Raw genomic sequence first — 24,975 nt, 5'->3', positions numbered from 1 at the left:
AAACTGTGGGTGGAAGAATAGCAAATGCTTTATGGGTGGATGTTTAAAAAAAGCATTTGATGGAGAATCTGCCTGCTGCTCCGCATACATTTTAGTCCTGAATTACATTTGCTGGGCTTTCAGGCAGTTACTGTAGAACTGAGTAGGTCAGCACACTGGGAGCCACTAATGCGTCACTGTGGAATCCTCAACTGACACTGGGAGTGGACACCTCGGCCGCATAAAAGGAGTCTGCCTGTTTAGACACAAGAAAACTGCAGTTTTTCCCGTCGAGCCAGTTTAGCAAGAGGGCTGTGTTTTCCCTCAAACAGAAACTCCTTAATCTCTTTACAAAGTTCATCACAGGGCTTTGATGCACATAGAACTGCTGTCTTCTTCGTCATTAATTGGCGCCAAACTACCTAGATGTGAGAATTACAGGTTGTGACTGATGTCGCATTCAAATTAAACTCCCGAAAAACACACGACCATCCCCTTTGACGCTCATCTTCACATCCAGCAGACAGATGATCAAACACAAGGGAGGTGGGTAGGAACTTAGGGAAAATGGAGAAGAGGCAATGCTGTGACAGATCACATTCGGTGACTTAGCAGCACTCTTGAGTATGGCACTATTTTACATAAAACATGAAAGCAGGAGCTGAAGGAACTCCTTGGGTTGCTGTGACTTGTGACAAAACGTGATATTGTGAGAGACAGCACACCCAGCTGAGAGCGACCCCTGAGAGAACTCTACCCTCCCCTTCATGAGGAGCGGCGGTCAACTATAATGTATTTCGGGAGACAAAACAACTTTTCCATCCAAAATAATAATAATAGAATGGAAATAGAATTATCTGTTTGAGGGTCCAACTGTCATACAAGTGAGAAAGGAGTTCAAGGGCCAGTAAAGTTAATTCAGACGTGTTAATTCAGACATCTTTGAAGATAACACTGATCAACACATTTTTACTACATTTTCTCTCTTTTCTTAACAAGTACTTCAGCTTTTTGTAAAAATAAAATAATAACAGAGCAGCAACTGTTTAGCATGTCCGTCTCACAGTGCGGAGAACCCTCAGAGAGGGTTTAATTCCGGCCTTCATGTGTGGAGTATGCATGTTCTCTCCGTGCTACATGGGTTTTCTCCAGGTCTCCTCCCAGATTCTCCCTCCCAGGCGGCTGGCTGCTTCAGAGTGCCTTGTTGTTGCAATGACTCGATGGGACATATTCCAGCCACTTCCAGCCACTGGAGGCTTTAAGTGGATATATTTTCAAGGCTGAAACATGTATTAATGTGTAGCCATAAAAAAGATGCTAGACAAAGTCGATTTCCCACTACTCCACAGTAAACACATACATATCCACATATTACTTCTACACTTCAATTTATGGGTTCCGCTGTATACCAGAGCCACTCACGCCATATCAGAAGTGTCTCAGAAGAGCTCAGGATGACCTTTGGGACACTTATGTGCTTCCTGCCTCCTCTTTAGTCTTGATCCACTCTGACAGACACTCCATCACATTCACACGCAGTAATGCTACAGTCAGTGGAGTTTTGACAACAAGGAATATTATCCATGAACTCACATCCATATCTGTTTAGACCCCCTTTCACTCAGTGCCATTAAACTCAGAGAGCCTGCAGAGGAAGGACCTGTGTCAACACCGACATGACCATGTAAATAAGTCATGTGTATCTCTCTTTTCTCGCTCTCTCTCTCTCTCCCCCACATGCATTTTTAGAATTCCCTGATTTCTGCTGACACGGAGAAACACATGAAAGTTTCATGTCATTTTTAAAAATTCAAAAGGATGTTCTGAACTTTTGTAGGCAAGATGGATAAATGATTTATTCTCTTTGGACAAGCAGGGGCTTTGGGGTTTCTAAACAATGATATGAATACAAGAGCAAAAAAATACAGCAATGGCTACCAATTCTCTCACAACATTTCAATCAAATTGAGTATTTGCCGAATCTCATGTCAGGGTTATAATAGTTTTGGATTTGTCATTGTAAGTCATTTTTATTTCATTTTGAGGTTTTTATTTCGTTTTCAAATTCTGTTTAATTCATTTTTGTTGCAGATAAGTGTGATTTGGTACGCTTTCGGTTGTGGGGGATGGGGGTTGCTTGGGCTTAATTGAAAACAGTTAGTAACTAAACAGTTGAAACAGTTGGTTTGGGTTCAAAACAACACTGCTAAGTGCCAGCAAATGACGAAAATACAAACTTCATAACACTTACGAAATAAATAAAAAAAACTCAAAATACAGACCCCACGAACTCTGTACTTGCTTCTGTTTATTGTCACTCCTAGTTGAAGTTTACTGTCAACGTCCCCGCAATGTGCCAGCCAATTGCGGGGATGAAATATCATATTTACACAAAATAGTTGGTAGTGGTTAGCACGTCTGCCTCACAATTCTGAGGTTCGGGGTTCCAATTTGCAATTCTCCAGATAACTCCCCCCGAGTACTAAAATATGCAGGTTAAGTAAATGGAAGACCCCCTTTTTTTAAATATAGGGCTATACACTTGACTTCACATGCCACCCGAAATTCACCGACGCATATATAAATCTGGCTGGCAAACGGTTCAGGGGTGGAGAACTGGATAGATATTTAATTTGTGATATTTTATTTAATGTTCACTTAAACTTTCTCAATCTTAATAATATTAATTAAAAATATGGTAAGCATAGGTTTTAAACGGATATTTTTGAACAAAATGAAACAGTTGACGAAAGGGACCGTCGCGCATAATATGACAGAGAGACTTCAGGTGACGCTGCATGGTCAGTAAACGCACCAGCAGAGGGAGACCATGACATATGACAAGTGTGTAAACTGGTGCTATCTTCTTACATTCATCGATATTCTGACACAATGCAGTACACTTAGAGCACGTTCTCGTCGACAAATTTTAGATTAAATTTGAAAAAGCAACATCGTATGAATAAAACGCCTGCAGCCTCAAAGCTTGGAGAATACGGAAATGGGATTACGTTGAGTTACATTAGTAAGTAAACCCGAAATAATTAAAGTGTTATGTCATCTAGCTCTCACTGCCGAATTCCACTGTTTAGTCAATGACAGTGTTTAGCCCGTTAAGGGTTAACGTCGAGAGTAGTGAAATTCGATACAGCTCCTGAGGGTTCCCACTGCTAAGAAGCAGCCTTGTACCTGTTGCTTGTAAACGTTTGTTTCCGCGCTTGTCAGGTGCGTCGTGGTCGCCATTAGCCGCGCCGATTTAGTGTCGTGCCGACCGGGAGGACGTCATGGTGGCGGCGGCAGGGAATAACTTGTCCTGATAGTGTGGAGTTGCTTTGGCCGCTTGCGGACGTGCATGTAAGTTGGACTGTAAATGTTATCAGTCGGTGTTGGTCAAACAAAAACGTAGAGCCCGTGCAGTCACTTTGACAGTGCCAGGTGAGCTGGCATGTTAGCGTGGCAGCGGGTGCTGTAGTGTTGCCCATGTGAGTTTGGAACAGCATGTAATAAGCAGAAAAGTGAATGCTTTAAAATGCAACGTCACACTTATAACATATAAGTTGTTTTCTCAAAGGTGGCAGCAACGACACCTTTTCATTGTCTTTAAGAAGGTGGAGACTTGTCACATATGTGACTTACGAGAATGCACGATGAATAAATTAAAAATGTTCAATGTATTTTGCTTTGTTGGTTAGTTTGGGATGTTACGATGTGACAAAAGTTCCCAAAATTGTCAGTGTGTCAAAATGCGGCGTTTTTTAAACGGCAATTTCGGATAATGGGTTCCAGATAAATTGAGTTTTTTTTGTGGGTTTTTGGGACAAAAAAAAAACTATAGAAAAACTGTTTACAGAAATATTTATAATTAGAGTAAAACAGCATAATGTGATTATTTCTGAAATAGGGGTGTTCCGATCAGGGTTTTAATGCTGATTCCAAAACCGATCATCCAAGCTTGACATCGGCAGATATCAGTTGTGATATGTATCCCAAAATAGTATAGAAAATATTTATTCTATATAGACAGCACAAGAAAATAAGGGAAAAAGAGTAATAAAAAAATCAGTCTCTCAAAAACACCATTGAAAATATCAAGTGCTTTTGTTGCTATTGTTGTTGATGTTGATGTTGCTTTTCCCACCACCCATAATATGAATCCAAATATCTCTGAAGTTCCCTCTCTGATACTTGCCTCACATGGTGACTTCTGCATGCAGCGTCATAATGTTGCCACGTTCTCACACTGCAGGAATGACCCGTTTATCGCGGGGATTACGTCCCCCCCAAAAAACAGTGATAAGTGAAATATGTGAAGTAGTCATCTTGAATTTGTACATTATGTATACAGTACCATACTGTATTGAATGAATCATCCAAAGATTAAGCCTTTTTTAAGGGCCAGGCATTAAAAAAGCCCAAAATATAAACATTTTCTTATAAATAACTGACAGTTTTTATAAATACTGTACAGAAAGTTTCGTCAACATTTTGGGTCTTGTCATGGAGGAAATTTGGCAAGGTGTACAGCGATGAGGCACGGAGACGGTTGACATTAGTCCTGAGTCCCTGAGCTCAGGGGTGCCCATTACGTCGATCGCGATCGACCAGTAGATCGTGGAATGGCCCCAAGTCAATCGCGAGGGGTGTACAGGAGAAAAAAAAAAACATTTATGTCTTTGTGCATGTTAGTAATATATTTTTTGTGTTAATGTACGATGCACCCTAATCATCCTATCAGTCTCATTTTCACAAAAAGTATTAAAAAAATAATAAAGCAGGTAAATTGTTAACCAGCGTCACCGGAAGTTGTCAGCGCTCTGCAGTCTGCAATTGCAGCTTGTGATCAGAGCTATTGCTTTTAGCGTTATCATTATTCTCATTCAGAGTTGTTTCGTATACAATAAAGAGAGGGCACGGGCAAAGAAAAGGAATCTAGAGGGCCGATGGAAGCACTTTAAAACGGTACGTCTGAGCTTCGATAGTTAACAGGCTGCAAAAGTGTGTTGCATGCCTCCATGTCAGGCTGTTGCTCATCATGGCGTGCGTGTGTGTGTGTGTGTGCGTGTGTGTGCGTGCGTGCGTGTGTCTTTTATCAACCTCACCTGCTGTACATCCTTCCCAGCCTGAGTTCTCTGTCTCACCAACCTGGACAATTCTTTTTCACCTTCCTTTGTGTCTAACCTCTCGTCTAACTCCTCATATGCTTTCTGTTTGGCCAATTCGTCATCACTGCCCAGAACTGCCCTTTCCTGCTTCCTAAACTCTTCACAACATTCCTCTTTGCTCAATTACCACCATTTTATTTTCTTCTCTTTCTTCACGCTCTTCCTTTTCCTCACTTCCATTGTCAGCTTGCACACTCCTATCCTATGCTGCTTGGCTACACTCTCTCCTGGCACCACCTTACAGTCGTTAACCTCCCTCAGATTACCTCTTCTACATAGAATATAATCTATCTGTGTGGACCTGCCACCACTCTTGTAAATTATCAGGTGTTCTTCTCTTTTGGAAATAGGTGTTTACCATGGCCATTTCCATTCTTTTGGCAAAGTCTACCACTGCCTGTCCTTCCAAGTTCCTATCTCTAAGGCCAAACTTGCCCATCACTTCCTCATCACCTCTATTACTTTCCCCTACATGACCATTGAAGTCTGCTCCAATCACTTCTCTCTCACCTGGGAATGCTCTCTATCACTCTATCCATCTCATTCCAGAACTTTTCCATTTGTTCTAACTCACAAGCCCACCTTTGGGGCATACCCACTGATTACATTCATCATCACACCTTCTATCTCTAACTTCACGCTGCCCCCGGTGGAGGGCACTGCTCCCTTGTGGCTGGGTTATTGCAAGGGAATAATGTATACCCCCCCCAAAAAAACAAACAAACAAACAAACAAACAAACACGTTTTCATTCAAAACCCAAAAAATGGAACACTCCCTTGAAAATGCACATTTTAAAATGCAAACACAAACAGGCAAGACATTTCATGAATACCAAGTCAAAGGCAAATAGAGTCTTTCATCAGTTTTAGCCAAGCAACGACCGGTTACTTACATCAAACGCGAGTGCTAATATATCTCTCCTGCTGTCTTTTAGTATGGTGGATTAAGTGATCGAGAATCTGCAATCCCCACACAAATGGAGACGCTCGCCATAAAGGCCTTGCTGGAGTGCCCTCTTTGTTACGAGCAGCTGGATGCATCAGCTAAGGTGCTGCCCTGCCAACACACTTTCTGTAAGGCCTGCTTGCAGAAGCAGGAGGCGGCACACTCGCAGATGTTCTGCCCAGAATGCAGAGCTCCCATCAGGGTCCGGACAGTGGAGGAGCTACCCGCGAACATCCTGCTGGTGCGGCTCATGGAGGATTTACAGGGATCAGCGGGGCCAAGCCGGAACTCGCGCTACGCTGTACCCTTTGCCAGGAGCAGTGGGACTGTCAGGGATGGTCATTACAGGGAGCTGCAAGGCCACAAAGAGGTCAGTGTGCATCTCTATCTAGCAATGCGGCATTGTCGAAAGCTGGGACATTGTCTAAAGACATGAAATATAAAATGATGCAATTTGGATGAACCCCAACTTCACAGAGATTAAGTAAATGTGGCAGCCAGTGATCAAAGGCTGTGCTCGCGCACTGCAGAGCGTGAAGCACAATTCAGATGTTTTGCTAAACCCGATCTTATTATGTATTCGTTCACATTGCATTAACCAATGCATCATGTGCTCAAAGCACGCCCTCGAGTTAACCACCCCGCCCCCCAAAAAAAAGATGTCGCGAGGTGCAATGTTTACAGAAGGTGAATATGGTCCCGCCTATTGGGGCTCATTCTTCATATTACCAGAGTAGCAAGGCGGGAGGTGGTAGAAATAGTTTGAGGATCTCTTCATTAACTGGAGATGTCTGCTAAAGATGATGCCACGTCATTACCGCGTGTAATCAGTGTCCTGGCTGCATGGCTGAATTACTACTCAAATGTCCACTTTATGCTTCGTGATTCAACTGGGATTAAATTCATGTCAAATGTAAAGACAACAACTGTCACTCAAAACAACATTGCAGATTCATGGATGATGTCAGTAGTCTCTTGAGCTCACTCCCCCACCCGTGCGGAGGAAATACAGCCATACCTCAGTTTTCGAACCGATTTGTTCGAAAACTGAAACCACACTTTAAAAAAAAAAATCTTTATTGAACACGTCTGTTCACAATGGAACGCTACACGAGGAAGCGTCACTTCCTCATGTAAGGAAGGCTAGAGGAGTCAAGTGACGCATTCAAGTGCGCTCAGTTTGTTCGAGGACCGAAATTCGGTCGTCATCCGAGGTATAAAAAAACTCGAAATTTTTGGTCAAAAATCGATTTGGTCGAGAACAAAGACGTTCGAAAACTGAGGTTTGACTGTATTGCGCTTTTGATTACCTACAGGTCGAATGTGTGCAGATGGGCGTTCATACTGCAAACGCATACATATCCGATTTACATCCCCCCATACGAAAAAGACCCAAGTTGGAGTTGAAAAAAATCTGAATTGTATTGTTTGCACTGCATGAAAAAATCAGATACGTGTCGATCATGAGCAAAAATAAATAAATAATAAAAATCGTAATTGAGCTGTCGTGCGAATATATCCAAAATCTATGAGTCTATTTGGTATAGTACAAGGAAAAAAAAAAAAAGAACCCTGACTTGCATCCACAATGACAGATTATTTTGAAAAAAAAAACCTAATTGAGATGAGCCTAAAAATATGCGGTCCCTGCACTGCTAACAGTAAAATTGTCTGACATGGTAAGAGTGCAGTGGCAGATTTCTTACTTTACAGCAGTCTCAAATGCAACATGAGTCATCTGACTTATTATTTCTGGCACACCTCCGTATGTTCAACATAGTTCTTTGTGCTTGTTGTCTGCTGCAATCCTTAGCATCTATTGTCATTCTAAGCCACCCAAATTCTTATCGCTTAATACACTCACTAGTATGTTTGAACATAATGCTCGTTTTCCGAGTGTCCATTGATGAGGACTATGCGGTATGATGCCAAATTGTAAATGAAGGCTGCTTCACGGTGCATAGTCTTCCACAATGTCCAAGTCCAAGTGGGTTGATTCATGCAAAAGCCAGAGGAGATGGGTAGGATTACCAAAAGCCCAAAAGCTGAATTAAAAAAGCAAATTATGCCCTTGGGCGAATTGCAAATTAAGGGCTTCTCGGGTCTCATGGCTTGAGGTTTATTCCAACCAGTTTCTACAATGAGAATTTTTCCTTGACATTGGCTGACTTGGGAAGACGCTATTCTGTCAAATAGAGCTGTAACAATTAAATCACTAATATGTAGACATTTTATGTTTGACTATCAAATCTAAAATGATGATAGTAGTAGTTTAGTTTGAGACGAGCAATTTATTAATGAGGGAAATGCATTTTTTTTTCCGTTAATGCCAGAAAAAAACGTGAACATGATGTATCCTCTAAAATTTTTATTAGCATTTATTTTTTGGGAAGAAGAATAGATTTAAATTATTATTAGTAGTATTTTTTTGCCAATGCATTTTCGATATGGCAGTGGTTGGCTGTAGAGGAAATGTACAAATTATTCAAATAGATGTATTGCTTCATTTTCTGATGAAATCGGTGATCGAGTATTGTTTTTTTTATTTTTATTTTTCCCAACTTGCTGACGGCCTCCAAAATGTGTATCGCCTAAAGCCTAATATAAACCATTCAGTGTTCACAAGTTGTGTTATAAATTCTTAACTTCGGTTCAGTGAGAGTTCAAAAAGCTCGGCCGAGTTCATGACGGGGGGAGTTTGTGATCATCGTGCTATTTAGATGCCAGAGAAGAGCGGCGGTTCAGAGCAGCGTTATATAACCTATTCTTCTTATTCTCTCAATTGGACCAAGCTTTGCAAAATGTAATTTTAGTGTTGTTGATCTTAAAATAACATCAACCTGGCCATGAGAAGCCCAATGTGCCTGAGAAGGAAGCTCTTTCGGTATCTTTATTTAGCTGAGTTCCTATGAAGTTGTCTTCAAATGATGCATGAAAGAAGAAAAACGCCCACCCGGAGAATAATGAGTCTGCAATATTATTTTGTCAAAGTCGGTTGTTGATGAATTAATTCACTGGCACACAATTCTTACTTTGCGAAGATAATGTTTCAAATATTTGCTCCTCTCATTAACCCTAATCAGATAACCGGAAAAATTATCTTATGAAGTGGGGTGTGATCATTAATATTCATATGAGGAGTAAATACAAGGATGACTGTCGTGCTATGAATTAGGATTGTAAACAGTATGATGATGTCTGCTGCAGGCTTGATGATACTCACATCTCCAGTACAGTAAAACACCTCTACAAATCATGTTTGCAGCAAGAAAATTTTCACAACAGGGGTTTTTTTCACTGTAGCAAATTTGATTTCAGATGTAAACACACACATATACACACACACACAAACGTATGTGTACACGCACACACAAACATGTGCACTCTTTATTTTTATTCCAATAGTGCTTAAGTATGAGCATACACTTATTTGACACTTCATATACTCAGTGTAGAAAGAAAAAAAGGAAAGAAATCGCAAAATTTAGAATCAGCATTCACTTTCACTTACATACATTTCTTGGATATTGTCTTTTATTTTGCTTCCTCCGTCTTTCATTTTGATCACTTTTACCCTCTCTTCCAGAGTCAGAGCTCCTCTTGTCTTAGCTGCTTGACATCCAAAGGTCTGTTTTGTAGCCATTTTAGAAATACAACGTTCTTGCTGCATCTGAATCTAACAATAACAGATACTTCCTGGACTACTGCGCATGTGTAAACCAGTGTGGTGGTTGCTGTTGCTGTTTCCGAACAATGCAGTAGAGGTCGCTGTTGGATTAGACTTCGTTGTAGTGAATCTTGTCGCGAGGCAAGAGCAGAGAAAAAGATTTTGTATAACGCAAAAGGGTATTTTTTCATTGTATGGGCGGCAGGAAAGTGGGAGTGGTGTTCATGCATGAAGATTTTTTCACACTAGGGGCCATTTGCGCCCAGGTAGGTTTCGTTGTAGAGGAGTTTCACTGTATTTGTCGTCATGCAGTATTTGTTTACACCGAAAGTCGACCACTTCTCAAGGGATCTTTACACTTGTGCCTCTGTAGGACTCACTCACTATTTATTCAGCAATAATTTACCTACTACTACTTAATGTGGACAATGTTGTTTTTGAATGAGAAAAACTCAGAAGTTACTTACAATCTGTGTCATGGAACTTATTAACATTAGCGGTTCCTCAGGTGAACGACATAAGATTCCACAAGCATCTGTTTTCTTGTTTTATTACTGAACATTCTTCCATCCAAAGTACGTGAGTTTTCACAAATGAACATGGGTTTCCGTGAATCATAATAGTCACAATGTCATATTAGAAAGGCATTTCCTAAACTACAGTGCCTGTGAAAATTTGCATTGTTCCGGGTCATTTTGGTCTCAGGGCATCGGAACTGGACTCTTCTGGTCATCTCAACTTAACTTCAGTGTGTGATTTTATTTATTTATTTGTTGCTTGCTTGCATCATCAAAAAAGTGTCACTCCACAAAACATTGAGACTCATATAATATGATGACATTTGTCTTCTGTCAACAAATGCTAATCATGGTCAAAAAAGTCTTTAATGTGCATGTGTTCCCCAGTAGAAAATGGTCATAATAGAACTGAGTGCATCGGTTTTCATCTCTGCTCGAACTCTTTTTCTTTTTTGTTTTGTGTTGAAGATTGTGTGTTATTTGGCAATAATTGGAAGCAATTTTCATGTGGACTTAATGTCAAGACATACTGTGGCACACGAAATGAACGATGTGCACTATGTAACCCATGTTAATGCAAATATATTTTTTGGGAGGCTCCCCAGGTGTTTTCAAGAACTTCAATGCACAACCAGCAAGGAGATTCAGAAGGAGACCAGATCCTCACCCACATTAACGGCATCACGCCAAAACACAGACTGACAGTGGGTGACGACTGGCTCCATAGACACATTAGCGACAACAGTGGCACATCCGTCACTGCCGGCACACCGCACGGCGCCAACCAGACGCTGCAAATGCTCCCTCACCACCAGTCGCTGCCTCTTTGTCGAACACTGTGTGACTTTAGTCCCAAAGAGATGAATGTGGACAGCGGTGATCTTTGTCTAACCTTCCGGAAGGTATGTGTCTCCCAATCCTACCTGACTGTCTATACTGTCTTCCCGGATGTAACACTCCAATAATATCGGCGAAGCCCGCAATCGCAAAAAATGTCATGTTTTGTTTGATCCTGCATAACATTGTGTGAAAAAATTGGGACTCTTTAAAGACATTAAAATAATAAATATTGAAAAAGAAACATAAGAAAGCAACCACGATAAACAAATAACAAAAGATTCCTTTTTAAAAAAAATATCCCTTTTCAAAAACATAAAAGACACATTCTTCCCAATGCTTCTCCTTTTGCTCGTTCTCCTCATCGTGGTCCCTCTGGAGTTTGACACCTATGCTGTAGAGCAGGGGTGCCCAATACGTCGATCGGAATAGACCGGGAGCCAGCGGACTGATCCCAAGTGGACCCTGAGGGGTGGGAGGAGGAAATGCCGGGGGAGGATTTGAGTGTCTGTGTTTCGGTTTCGTTCATGTTAGGGGCCGTTCCGGCTGTTGCTCATTGTGGCGTGCGTGCATGGTTGGACGCGCACATGCATGTGTGTGTCTATGCTTGCACGTGTGCGATCGGTCGCTTCAAAAGTTGATTTATGGTCAAAAAACTTTGGCCACCCCAGCTCTAGGCATATGTAACTAATTTTTACAGTCTATTTGAAATATGTATTTAGAGGTGGATGAAGAAAACTTCACGAGTGCCCTGCACATTCAAAAAAACAATTAATGAAATGTGTGTGTGTATATATATATATATATATAATATATATATATATATATTTTTTAATGAGCCTGACTGCATCAGTTGTGAACACAGCCCAAAACCAATTGCACAGTCAAACCTCAAAGAACAGTATCCATTCTAAATTTCTTCGAAATTAGAGTCCTGTTTTCCCATAGGAAATGATGAACGGAAATTCCTCTGTGCTCTGGCAATAAGCTCGGGGTGTGTACCTCACCTCAGCTGGAATAGACTTCACCTCACCGTCACTCAAATGAGAACAAACGCTGAAGAAAATGAATGGAGGCGACTTTTGTGCAGGCGACTTTTGAAGTACCATTTTTACTTTCTTAACTACCATAAATATGACTACTGTAATGATAGAGAAATAAAATAACATTGGAGTTAAATCCAGGGCCTGTTGTTCTACACTGTAAGGAAAACAAAAGTTTTGGGTGGACTCAGAATTTCAGGTTAACAAATTTCCATAAAATATTAAGTTGGGCAATTTAACAAAGTATTTTAGCTTTTGTTAATGTGAAAATTGGCTTTCCCACATTTTCAACAAATAAGAGTTTAAAGAATTAAATGTCCCTTGCATTGTCCCACAACTAAAAGATGGAAGGAGAAACAACTCAGCAAATCATTTTTGAAACAACTTACCGGTACTTTCTTTGTTGTGCTAAGTTTTGCCCCAAATGATAATAATAATAATAATTAATATTTTTATTATAACATAATAATAATTTATTTTAAAGTTGTTCCAAATTAAATTACTGCAATTTGTGTTTTTTTGTTCTTTTCAAAAGAGCATTGCAAATAATTTTGATGCCTTTGACTCAAGTATGTCAATGTGCTTTTTCTGAAAGGTAGTGTGAGCTCATGGGCTCACTGTGATCTGTCACCAGGTGTTTGGGGCCTTACAACTTGCTGAGCATAGAAAGCTCCTTGTGGTCCTAATTCATAATGGTCATGGTCATTTTTTGTAATTTTGTTCTTTTTACTGTTTTGCAGTATTGCTACCCTCAAGGGTTTTTGGGAGTTATATAAGGGTCTTGTTGCTTTCCATTAAAGCACACTTGAGCCTTGCCCCTCCCCCTTTTTTAATATTTTTATTTTTTTGACGAACAGTTTTTTTATGACGGTGAGCCGTGTCACAGGCCCGGGCCTTCACAGAGGAACAGAGGGAGTTGATGCCTCTTGATTGGCCAGGCTTTAGTATGAGCATACAAAACTGACAACCTGTCATTTTATTTCCAAGGGTCACCTCTTGCCTTTTTGTCACATTTGCCTCCCTTTAAGTTCGCACGCTGGTGTGCTTGTGCTCTGCAGGGTGACATTCTCACTGTCATCAGAAGGGTGGATGAACACTGGATTGAAGCCAAGCTGGGCGACAGGGTAGGAATTTGCCCTCTACAGTTTACCGAGGTGAGTTTTCTCCTTGTCGCACAAAGTACATGCCGTCTGTAGATGCGATGAATTCTAGGGGGCTCTCTTTTCCACGCGAAATCTTTGGATTCATCCCTAAGTGTCACTCTGTGGCTGCCAGGTGCTGAGGATAGGGAGCTCATCTTTGAAGCCCTGCTGTGTGTGCGGATGCTCATTAGTCTGGTTCGCAGCGCTTGCTTAGTTCGCCGACTGTTTTGTTTTCCTTTGAGCTCCCTGTCTGGGGTTACAAACCTACTACACCAAGGCACGTAGCTGGTTCATGTATTGGGTTTAACGCGTTAGCGACTAAGTTTCCTCACTTCCCTCTTTTATTCTTTTTTTTTTTTAATTTATTTTTTTCTCAGATCTTTCCTCACTTATTTTCCCAAGCACTCCCCCCTCCCCCTTCTCGGTTCTTACTCCTCCTTATCGTTCTCCTCAAGCTCCGCCTCAACAGCCTTCCAATTTTTTCTACCTCTAGACTCTTTCATCCTCCTCCTCTTTCTGCTTGTGCTGTGCAGCTAGGCGTGAAGACACGTTAATGCTTTCTCTGCCCGGATGGCATAACAGCACATCGCTGTGGTGAGTGAAAGCATGAACCCAACCGTGCCTGTCTGTGATGCTCTATATTTCACCTTGCCTCCCGCTCCGCTCTCAGCGCCAGTCGATCCTTCCAGGCTTAGTGGCCGCTACTTATCTTCCCGCCTGCCCGTCCAACAAGTTGGAGTGGGTGAGTGGAGAGATGAGCAACCGTAATATGTAGACAGCCGCTTCACTGCTCAGCACTCAGCCTGTCAGGTGCTCGTGACAGGTAGACTTTGAGAGGCTTTCCTAGTTTAAGGATGGGCTGTAAGGAGCTGACATCTCTTTCCTTTTCTGCATCCGTCTTTCCCAGCTAAACTCGGTGGCAACCAAACTGCTGGAAGGAAAGAATCCGCGAAGGAGTGACTCAGCAGAATTTCAACATCGTACCGGAAGCAGGAGCAAAGACAAGGCCCCAGAGGCATCCGTCAGGATCGCAAACCAGAGAGTCACGCAGGTTCCCGCAACGACTCCTCTTACCACCACTTTGGTCCCCTCCAAGCCTCACAAACAGCCCAAAAACAGCAGCAGCAACTTTTCCCGAGCGCCCGCCATAGAGGAAAACCACATCAGCGGCTTCAACCTCCAGCGACGGTCACACCGCTCCTCCGTGCGCACCCCCGCTCGTGGACACGCGCATCCTTCGAGAGTTAACTCTCAGCGAGTTCGACGCCACTCTGACGGCCCGCACAGGCTCCTGTTACTGGTGAGTCACAAGCCTTGATTTTGTGTTAACATCTCATCTGTCCCCCGCCTTCTATTTTGTTGCGGTCAAGTGTATTTGACTTGAATCGAAAACGTGGCTGACAAAATTGTTGCTTTCTGTGAGCTGATAGATGTTTTCATTTGAAAAGATCAGGTTGTTCTCCGGGGTTCAGGGTGGGGACCATTGCCGTAAGACCCGAGGAATGATAACAGACAGAGGGAGTCGCCCTGATGTTTGTTAGCCTTTGCATGATTGAATGTCTACTATTAAGACAAAACACACGTGAAAAGAACTGAGAATGAAAAGTGAGGGGTTAAAAGATTGAGGGCTGAAGATGAGAGGAACGGAACTTTTCAAAAGTTTGTAATTAAGAGTCCTGGGACCTTCGCCAAAGTTTCCTCTCAGAGGTGAGCGTGACAATATGCATGTGTCGTTTTCCTCTTCCAACAAAAATAACGTTCCACCTTTTTGGACTTAGTGTTTGATGCTAAGTTCACGTGCACTAGATAAAAACTGCATATAGTCAATTGAAACCAGACTTTTTATTACAGTACCTTAATCTTACTTTGACTGACTATATTAAAGTTACCGGTAGATTAACACATTTGGTTCAAAGAGAAGATGGGATGGGGTGTGAGGGCGGGGGGGGATTAATGGAACGAATTCATGCGACATCAACTCACATGTTAACATTTTAAAAGTGCAGAATGGTTAGAAGTAAAACCTAGCTGTTCAAAAAGTGCTTCTAAAAAGCAATTTTCAGTCTATTTGTCTTTGTGGTTGTTGTTTGCAGTGGTGTAGAACTGCTCTTCATCACACTGAGAGCTCTTTCTGCCATTTCCATTTGCACCATTGAGCTTCATCAGAAGGGCAAAGTATTAGATATGCCAACATCCACAATAGAACATATTGTTTCATCAAAACCGATCACTGCTTCCTTTGTTAAGGCATCATTTTGGATGATGCCATTGGATCAGATTACATGTTTGTACCTTAAATATAATACAGTGACTGCGTAATTTCATTTCACGGGGCTAATAAAAACATTGATTGATAGTCACAACAGGTACATTTGGCAGAATGATGGATGGCTGAGGTGGACCTTCAGTTAACCTTTTGGATTGTATCCCAAATGAGACAAGGGCATTGTGGACCCGGCAAAGGCAAGGTCAAATACATGCTGGATATGCTGTGTTCTGATCACCTCAGCATAAAACCTTAAAAGGACACATCTGAATGTTGCGTAGGTGCTGACCGTCTAATTCCATTTTTTGAGAGTGTGAGGTCACAACTTAATGAGGAAACTACACAGAGTCACAGTAAGGTTATGCAGTGCCAACATGAAAGACTCTGCAAGGTTTTCAGCGTTAACTTTCCGCCCAAGTGCTCTGCTTCCTGAGATAATGATTTCCTTTGATTCAGCCTAAGTTTCACTGCTCTGCCCTCCAATTAGGCGTGTCAGCTCATAAACCCCCACACCTCATATTGGTTTGAAAGTGAGATTAAAAATAAGAGCAAGAATGACAATATTTTAAAAATTAGGGGGGCAGCTTGGGATGAGGGAACAAAAACAAAATTTGTGAGCTGTATGAAGGCAAGGAAGTAGGAAGATGAGAAAAAATGTGAGATACTGTAGATTCAGTGTGTAGGAGGCTCAGTGAGTCCCTCAGTGCGTCTGCTTATCTCTCTCATGCTGATGATGATGAGTCACTGGTGAAATTTGTTATATAACAGGACCCCTCTCTCTCTCTCTCTCTCTCTCTCTCTCTCTCCCTCCTCCACTGCTTTAAAACTCCTTCCTCTTCACTAAGCAGGTAACGTCCACTCACACGTCAGTGGGCCAATAATAACAGACAAGTGCTGCTTTTTTTAAGGATGTCTGCCCTGAAACATGATGCTCTAACAAAGGGCTCTCTTGAAATAGCCACTTCCCCAGTTCTAAGAAGGTGTGCACACTTGTGCTACCACATTATTTTTACATCCCACAAACGAGAGAGAGAGCAGATTTAAATTTAATAAATGCATTCGGCAAAGAAGAAAAGTTTTGAAGCTCGTCAGTACTTTTTGGTTGTATTTGTCTGAAATGTCTGTTTGCAGGTGTACAACATTTATTTTTCTGTTTCCTTCATATGTATTCTATTTGTTGGGTGTTTTGATTTTCATGCATTTTAAGTACGCCTGTTCAAAAGCACTGATCACTTAAAACGCAAACTTTTTTTAAAGGTGAATTTATGAAATTGTAGTCATCCTAGCAGTTCACTTTTGAAACTCGCCAAGAGATGAGAGGAATATGCGAGAATTGGATGTCTATTTCTTTTTTTTAATTTACTTTGTACAGTGATACCAAATATTTCGGACTGCTACGTACTGTGAGGTTGTAGGCCTTTGCTGAAAACATTTTAAGTGAGGAACCCTGCTCAACTACTTTTTAAGTCTCTTTTTGTAGAGTTACTGAGATTCTATACTAAGAATTTTGTTTTGTCTATGCAGTGGTACCTCTACGTACGAACGTCTCTTCATACAAAATTTTCAAGTTACGAAACGCCTCAACAGGAAAATATTGCCTCTTGTTACAAAAGAAATGTCAAGATACGAAAGGTGAAAATACAGTACGGACTGCGATTTGAAGCTCCAAGTTTCTCCTAGTAGCTCTTACTTAGCATCTTCTTGGCTTCCCATTGGCTAAGAGAGAAGTTTATGTGTCTGTGTGTAGATGAATAGACACGCGTCATTCGCCCCTCGGGCCATGAGGTGTTCCGATAGTTTTACGTAAATGTGAATCACCCAGAAAAAGTGTTCACAAGTCGGGCAGTCGCTCACTATGCTGATGTTTACCTTGGACCTTTTCAAAGGATTGTTAAAAGCCAACAAAAGCAAACGTCTTGAATCAGTTCTTGACAAAACGGCAGGCAAAAACCACTTCTGAAAGAGAACATGAACTAAAGAGGGCAAAAAATGATGAAGTTAAATGACCATCATTTTTATTCTTTTCTCTATTCTTTGTTGTTTTTTTACAGTATGCACAACTCTCATTTATTTTGAAATAATCTAATTGTAACATGTATTTGGTACAAATTTTGATGCATTTTTATGCTTTAGAAATCATATCTAAATTTGGAAGGGGGGGGCTTGGATTAGGGAAACGCGTCCCTCCTTACAACATTTTCTAGTTAAGAAAACATTTATTAGTCTCGCAATGGAGACATTCCCAATTCACAGCAGCGAAGTTATGAAAGGAAGAAGTAGAACAACAAAATATAGGAGCTGCTGGAAAGGCAGCCACTCTCGCGGCACCATTTTGAAATCAAAATAACAAAAATAACACAACACAACACAGGACACAGACAGTCGTGCAATCTTCACCACTTTTCTGCATACACTTCCAGAACCAATTAATTTCGTAACTAGAGGTAGCACTGTACTCCAGCATTGGGTCTTGGTGAAATAAGATGTACTTTTAGAGCTTTTTCTTACTCATCAATCAGTGAACCTCATCTGTGGGAGGTGGGTGTGAATATGAAACTACCGGTATATCCAGAAGGTTTGCTTAACACTGTTTATACTGACACAGAGTTTGTAATATAACTAAATAAGTTAATGGTACAGATTTAGAACAGCCTCATTATTGCAAATTATTTAAATGGGGAAATCAGAAATACTAGCATTTATTCACCAGATAAGTTCATATTCTATTGTTTTTTTTTCCTTCACCAAAAAACTGCAATGACATGGTTTCTGAAACATTCTATTTCAAACTATCATTAATCAAAAGAAAAACTTTATTTATTTAGAAGAACAAAAAGTATACGAGAATAACAGATCAACAATACCCATTAATACCATATGTACATACCTGTACATTCAGAATGACAAACAATTACATTCTTAGTTTTGACAAACTGTGGACTATTTCCTCTGAATAAGCAAACCACAATGGGGACTGGACATCTTGCATACAAATGAGCCTTTATCAAATGTATTTTATTTTTGTGTTTTCTAGTCCTGTTATGCCTTAAACTTAATCACTTTTTGATTTATTTTGATAGTGGGTGGGGGATTTGCTTTTTGAAGGAGCCCCACCAGCCTCAAATGTGTTTACTTGTTGCATCGTATTTTTTTAAAATAAATGTAGTTTGGCACTCAGAAGGATTTCTACAGGCTGAGATGTCCTCTGATGAGAAAATGGCTCTCGACCTGTGATTTATAAGTCGCGTATTTGGCCAATAGAGTTCCTCTCCCCTCGTAAATACTCTCTCGCCAGCGCTGGGTCATTGCACGCGGCGATTGCGTGACTGCTGCTCGAGTGAGACGGCTGATAAAGCAGACCGAGAATAGAAGACGGACGGACACAGAGAAGTGAAAAAAGGCTTAAATAATTGAATACATGAAGAATGCAGTGTTATGCTTTTCTCCTGCTGTATTACTTGCAGGGAGTTGATGATGTTCACAAATGATTAAGTAGCCTCATTTGGTCTGGGGTTTATTCACATTTAAGCGTGTTCACAGTAAAGATGTCATAGCTGAGATTTACAACATCATCTCTGGAAGCTAGAATGTCTTCAGGACATATTATCGAAACCCTTTTGATTTGTGTGTCCCACAGCCCCGCTTTTCACAAGTGACTTACTTGTAGGTAGTTGCAATGAGTTCATGTAAATTATAGCTTGCTTTATGGTTCGTCCAAGCGCTGAATGCAAGTGTGCATGCAATGCAGCCTAATGGCCACAGAGCCTCAGGATCCAGGCACCTCCTATAAAGAGTACTTCTTGCTTCGCTGCCCACTATTAATTCTTTAAGCACTGGCAGGGAATATTATTTCTATGTTTTGTAAAGAGCAGATTAAATGAATCAAGGGATTGATCAGATACTTCCCCGGCCACAACATAATGTGTCCTTGCACAGGCTGAGGTCCAATGCAAAAACTGCATCAGAAACTCAGCATTTGCAAAGATAACACTGTTTACTTTACATCACCGAAGTATTATGGACTCAAAAGTAGATCCATCTTAATGGTGCGATGTAACATTCCATTTAACACGGTGAATGTTAGAACAAGTACTGATAGTATCAACATATAATGTGAAAGAATCATGTTGTGGTCTTTTCAGTCAAAGTTTCTCAATCCACTCAAACAGCTTTGGGGTGATTTTGGGCTGGCGCAATATGCTGCCCTTGCCATTGCTATCTTTAGCAGACTGAGTCAGGCAGTACTTTGCCTGTTTCTAACATACTGTATGTCATTTGTTGAAGGCAGGCATGGCGTCGCCAAATGTAACATGAAATATCAAGGATGAAACCATTACATGTGCATGACGAGTTTGTACCTTAGTGAATTTGTGATTGTTGTTGTGGTATTCAAGGGTGTAACTCTGGTCAACACTGTAAGATCCTTTAGACATTTTTACTTGTATTGCTTCAAAAGAGAAGGCAAAAGGTAGAAAGGACTCTCAGTATAATGCTTCAACCACAGTGATAAAAGTGAAATGAAATGTCTGATTGGGTCAAGAAGCAATTTTTGAATACAACTCTTCCATTGAACATCATGAAACTGAGCAGGTGTACATAATGTGGCCTGTGAGTGTATGTTCTGGTATGCTATGAGTCGTTTCCTCGAGTGAACTGGTGGGATTCCCCAACACCACCCTGACTATTTTGGATTGGATTGGATCCTCCTTATGTTCAAGTTGATGATGATTTTGCCTTTTTTTTTTGTTACAGAGTGAGAAGATGGCCAACGAGACTCCACCCAACATCTCAATGGCTCTGTCAAACCTGCACATTTCATCCGCTTCTGCAGACAGCAAAAGCTCAAACACGCAGCAGCTCTCAATCAGTGTGTGAGTGCCTGATTAAAACCGTGTGCAGTGATATTCCTGAAGTCAACCACATTGTGTATGCAGTGCTGAATCACCGCTGCGAAGTTAGGGTTACAGATAGGTTCAAACTGTCACTGACTCCTATATTGCTACTTCCTATCCATGTGCATCCTTGAAACCAGTTAAGATCGTGGAGTCACATGTAGGAAGGTGCGAACATATTTTTTTAGATTATTCTCCGCTCCTGTTTGGGCATGGCTCAAGACAGAATACGAGCAGGAAACATTTTGGACACAGTAGGCCTTCTTCAAGCACCTGTGTGGCAGCAAAGGCTTCACGGCCCTGTGTCAATCACTTATGGTATCATTAAATGCTTTATCTGGGAAGATATAGTCTTCTGGTAGTTAATTTTGGATTTTGAATCAAGGACAGGGTCAAACTTTCAAACTTAGCTTGTAGCAGGCGTGTGTAACATCATGCATGCTGTGATCATGTCGTCTTTGAACCGCTGGTGAAAGGAACATTTGATTCTCTCCTCTTTCATCTGTATCCACTCCTAAAGTATGGCGGAATAGGTGTTACGATTGTATTATTGTGGATGTTTTTATATTATGGGTTCTAATGTATTGTGATGATTTTATGTTCAATGTTCTGTAAAGCGCTTTGTTACAGCCTCAGTAGTTATGAAAGTGCTATGTTAATAAAAATGTATGATATTAATTTTAGGATAGCAGTGAACAAGCAAAACATCACGTCTCCACTGTCATAAATAAAAACAACAAAACGGAACAAGTGACCATGAGAGTGGCGACAATGGAGACAATGGATTGGAGTAATGTCAGTGTGCTAACTTACATAAATAGTAACTTTTATTTAATGATTTGATCCGCTGAACCGAGGTCTTGGAAAAACTTTCTGATGTTAATGTCATCCTTCAAAGTGATTCACATGCCTTGAAGTTTTGTGAAACTTACTTCCCCCGACCCCCAAACATTGGTTGAATTGCAACTTGTATGACCATGGGGGCATTCAACTTGAGATGTTCCATTGTCTAAACAAGACATTTCGAACCACATGCCTGCTGTTCCTGATTACGGTGTGATAATAACATGGCCTATCTTGCTACCTCACACATTAGGTGTGCCGTGCTGTACTCCTATAAGCCGCAACGCCCAGAGGAGCTGGAGCTGAGGAAAGGCGAGATGGTAGGAGTGTACGGCAAGTTCAAAGAAGGCTGGCTGCGTGGGTTGTCTCTCCGAACGGGCAAAGTGGGCATCCTGCCCAGCAACTACATCACTCCTGTGCTCAGGTGAAAGGCCACGTTCCCTGACGGCAGTGCGCGTCAGACGAAGGACGCTTGGATGCAGATGCCCTGTATTTGTGTGGGCAGGAGTATGTTTATCAATAAAAATGTAGGATGTCAAATGCATCTGACCTAGAAAGTTATATGAAGGATTCTGCAGAATGCTTGATTCAAAATGTGGATCGCTAACTTTCTCCTACTTTGTCTAACTGTAGAACGTCAGCCAGACTCCTGGAGACCAAAGCGGCCAGTGCATCGTCACAGCACAACGCAGCAGCGGCAAAAAAACACACAACTGCCAGGAATCCCGCTGTGGTCCTTGCTCCTGATAGGGTAAATACTGATGGGGTGTTGTACTCAGCAGGACAGGTCCCACATGTGCCAAATGGAGCGCAGCACGCAATGTCATCCACAGGCGCTGGAAAAGCATCTTTCTATGGCAGCACGCCAGGTTGGGAGACAGTTAGGCGACTATTTAACCCACACAGAGGTGAATGCAGTCAGTCCATCTCCTAATTTCAGAATTAGTGTGTAAATGTCTCCTAATTTGTTCTTTTTGAATACCTTTTCCAGTATCCAATCCTTTAAGCCATTCGTCCAATTTGAATGTACCCTCCAACTCGGAGCACTTTGCTCAAGTTCAGGCATCCGGCTACTCTCCCGCCCTGCCGAGAAAGAAAAACGGTGGAACTGGATCGAACTCTGGAAGACCAGCCGGTTGGATGAGTGAGCCAACAGCGCTATCTGCTGTCCAGCTGTCAAAAGACAGGGACTTTGGCACTTTACACGAGACCGGGACTTATCAGCATGAGCGGCATCCGTCCAGTGGCCCTCACTCAATTCTTGTCAGACCCGATTCACATAAGAGCACTGTAGACAAGGTAAAGTAGTGCTCAAAATCAGTGCTATTGTTGTCACTCCTCCAGCCTCCTCCACTAGAGTGGTTTCTCATCTACTGGACACAATTTTCTGCAGATCTACTTTTGACTTTTTTTTTGTCTATGTCAAAGCAAATAGTATTGTATGGTACTTTGATCAATATAACCTAAATGCACAGCAGTCATCTCTAAACTCTTAAAACTACCTCTGAAAGGAAAATGTTGATGACATCACTTGCTCCCACAGATAGTGTGAACAGTGACCCAGAAAAAAAAGACAGATAACAACTAACACTTTCCACTTAAGTTTGATTCCGGTTACATTGCTAACATACTTTTTTTTTTAATACCCTGGTTTTTTTTCTAGCCTGCCAAGTCAGTGCGCTTCCTCACTGATGAAGACCCCTCACCTCCACGACTACGGACCTCCTCCTGGTCTTCTGGAAGCCAGGTTCCGTCCAACTTCGCCCCGGCACCTCCTCCACTTGAAGTATGGGCACCATCACTCACCTTGGGTAGAGACGGGCCTGGAATAATCCTCAAAGACGGAAAAGCTCCAACTCTCAGGAAAGGCATGGAGACTGTACTCTCAGATCTAAATTCAAACCCGCAAAAAACAATGTCATCGCAGCCGTCGCCATCAACTATGTCAGCTCAGTTCAGCCCCACCAGGTACTTTCAGAATTGGAACAACCATTAACAAAAGAGTCATTGTTTCACTTTTGTTTTTTCTTCCCCGAAGACACAGAGTGAATTCAACTCATCTCGCTCAGACAGACTCTGAGCTAAGTCTGCTCCAAGGAGAGCTGGTCCTGGTCCACAGACCTCGACCTGACGGCCGTGTTCTGATTACCCAGGAGACTAGCGGACAGACGGGCCTGTTTCATAGTAGTATTCTTCATGCTCTGGAGAGGCTCACTTGACTTTTTGTTACTGCAGCTGTTGTGAAAGCGCGATAGAAATCAGGATGTCTTGTATTGAATCAATCTATTTTGTATCCCCTTTGCCAAGATTCAGTAATTGAAATTGCCAAAAGAGATTTCCATGAATGAGTCTCCCCCTCCCCCCACCCCCAGGGTCATATTAAATTGTTTAGAGATATAATATATTTTGTATTTCTTTCATGTAATAGTATGTACTGTATAGCCCACATGAACTGAGAATTTGCACACAAACCCACCAAATTGCTGTCTCCCTGTTTCTGCCGTTGTTACATACAGTACATAAGTGTGTGCCTTTGTCAAAACCTACAAAAAGAAAATACAATCTATTTCACTCTGTGATGTCAAATAGCTATACTTCTTACGTGGCAATAAACTACTAATAACAACTAATCGAATGTCTTGCTTGAGGGGATTGATTGATAAGGGACAAAGAAAGGAAGAACATTAATGTGAGAGCCATACAATTATCAAGATGGGACTAGATAATGTTTTTTTTAAAAGTAACGTGTATATAGAGAATGTGGTCCCAAGAAAATGACATGGCTTGATGTTGAATATTGCACATTTATCCATTTATTCACAGATAACATTCTAAATAATAATTTCAATAAATATGATTTGAGTTTAACAAGTTGCTTCTACAGAATATTATAACTGTTGTGTGGTGTCCGCATGCTTGTGGTGTGTAACTGTAGCAATTGGGATCAGAATAGATGGTTAATATCAGCAGACTTTTGCATCATTAAAGAAAATCGTCAGTTAAAATTTGTAGAATATGGTTAAAGATGTACTTGACATGTGATACAGTATGATCATATCGACATGTTCTGAGGGTTGTCGTGATGAAGTGACTGAAAGGCTTGTTGTCATCCTTTGAGCTATTCACGTGTAAAACTAGGGAGACTTGAGACCGCTGAAAAGTACCAAAGTATGTTCTTTTGAACTTGGATACTTAAAACCCTGAATTCAGACAATTGCCATTGGGTGACGAAGTCGGTAAAGATTTTTATTATATACTGTACGGTACTTATTTCTCAACCATTCAAAAGCATCCAATGTGCATTTAGAGACCACATTTCGTATACTTTGTAGACTGAAAACGACTTTTTGAGTGAAATTACGTTATAAACATCAAACTATGTCGGCAACTGAGTGCACCCCTGCCCGGCGCCTCAGGTCTGTGGACCAGTCTTTGCTAGACGTACCAAGAACTAAACTGAGGCTCAGAGGGGATCGAGCCTTTTCTGTTGCTGGTCCATCTCTCTGGAATGACCTCCCACTGAACATTCGGCAAGCCTCCTCGCTGCCCATCTTTAAAGCCCTCCTCAAAACTCACTTGTATTCTTTGGCGTTTTACTCAGCATGACTTAGATTTGCTCTTGATTTTACTGCTTGGTGCTTTCTACCGCCTTATTACTTATTACTTATTACTGATTCGT

At 41.3% G+C, this 24,975-nt stretch overlaps 1 protein-coding gene across 4 annotated transcripts; it reads left to right on the top strand.

Annotated features, from left to right (window-relative positions):
* Positions 1-3,027: 3,027 nt before the first annotated feature.
* Positions 3,028-23,926, top strand: sh3rf2 (SH3 domain containing ring finger 2). 4 transcript variants are annotated; one of them, XM_052073987.1, is made up of 12 exons: positions 3,030-3,333; positions 4,885-4,938; positions 6,078-6,458; positions 10,870-11,175; positions 13,212-13,307; positions 14,203-14,595; positions 20,314-20,432; positions 21,550-21,720; positions 21,930-22,204; positions 22,288-22,595; positions 22,960-23,264; positions 23,335-23,926. In XM_052073987.1, exons 3-12 carry the CDS (start codon positions 6,120-6,122, stop codon positions 23,513-23,515), a joined length of 2,493 nt encoding a protein of 830 aa, XP_051929947.1. In that variant the 5' UTR covers positions 3,030-3,333; positions 4,885-4,938; positions 6,078-6,119; the 3' UTR covers positions 23,516-23,926. The 4 variants fall into 4 exon arrangements, with proteins under 4 accessions (XP_051929967.1, XP_051929947.1, XP_051929957.1 ...); XM_052073997.1 differs by lacking the exon at positions 4,885-4,938 and having other exon boundaries at positions 3,031-3,333; positions 10,879-11,175; XM_052073977.1 differs by lacking the exon at positions 4,885-4,938 and having other exon boundaries at positions 3,031-3,333.
* The last annotated feature ends 1,049 nt before the right edge of the window (positions 23,927-24,975 follow it).

This window comes from Hippocampus zosterae, chromosome 1, assembly GCF_025434085.1.
Source record: "Hippocampus zosterae strain Florida chromosome 1, ASM2543408v3, whole genome shotgun sequence".
In the NCBI taxonomy this organism is placed as follows: domain Eukaryota; kingdom Metazoa; phylum Chordata; class Actinopteri; order Syngnathiformes; family Syngnathidae; genus Hippocampus; species Hippocampus zosterae.
The sequence above is the reverse complement of the archived record's forward strand: the minus strand, read 5'-3'. Positions and strand labels throughout refer to the sequence as shown.

What these genes read in the sequence shown, in the direction of transcription:
- sh3rf2 (XM_052073987.1), top strand. Translation starts at nt 6,120, where the DNA reads ATGGAGACGCTCGCCATAAAGGCCTTGCTGGAGTGCCCTCTTTGTTAC. An exon ending in ACTATTTAACCCACACAGAG is followed by an intron (nt 22,205 to 22,287) that starts GTGAATGCAGTC and finishes TACCTTTTCCAG; the next exon opens with TATCCAATCCTTTAAGCCAT. An exon ending in ATAAGAGCACTGTAGACAAG is followed by an intron (nt 22,596 to 22,959) that starts GTAAAGTAGTGC and finishes TTTTTTTTCTAG; the next exon opens with CCTGCCAAGTCAGTGCGCTT.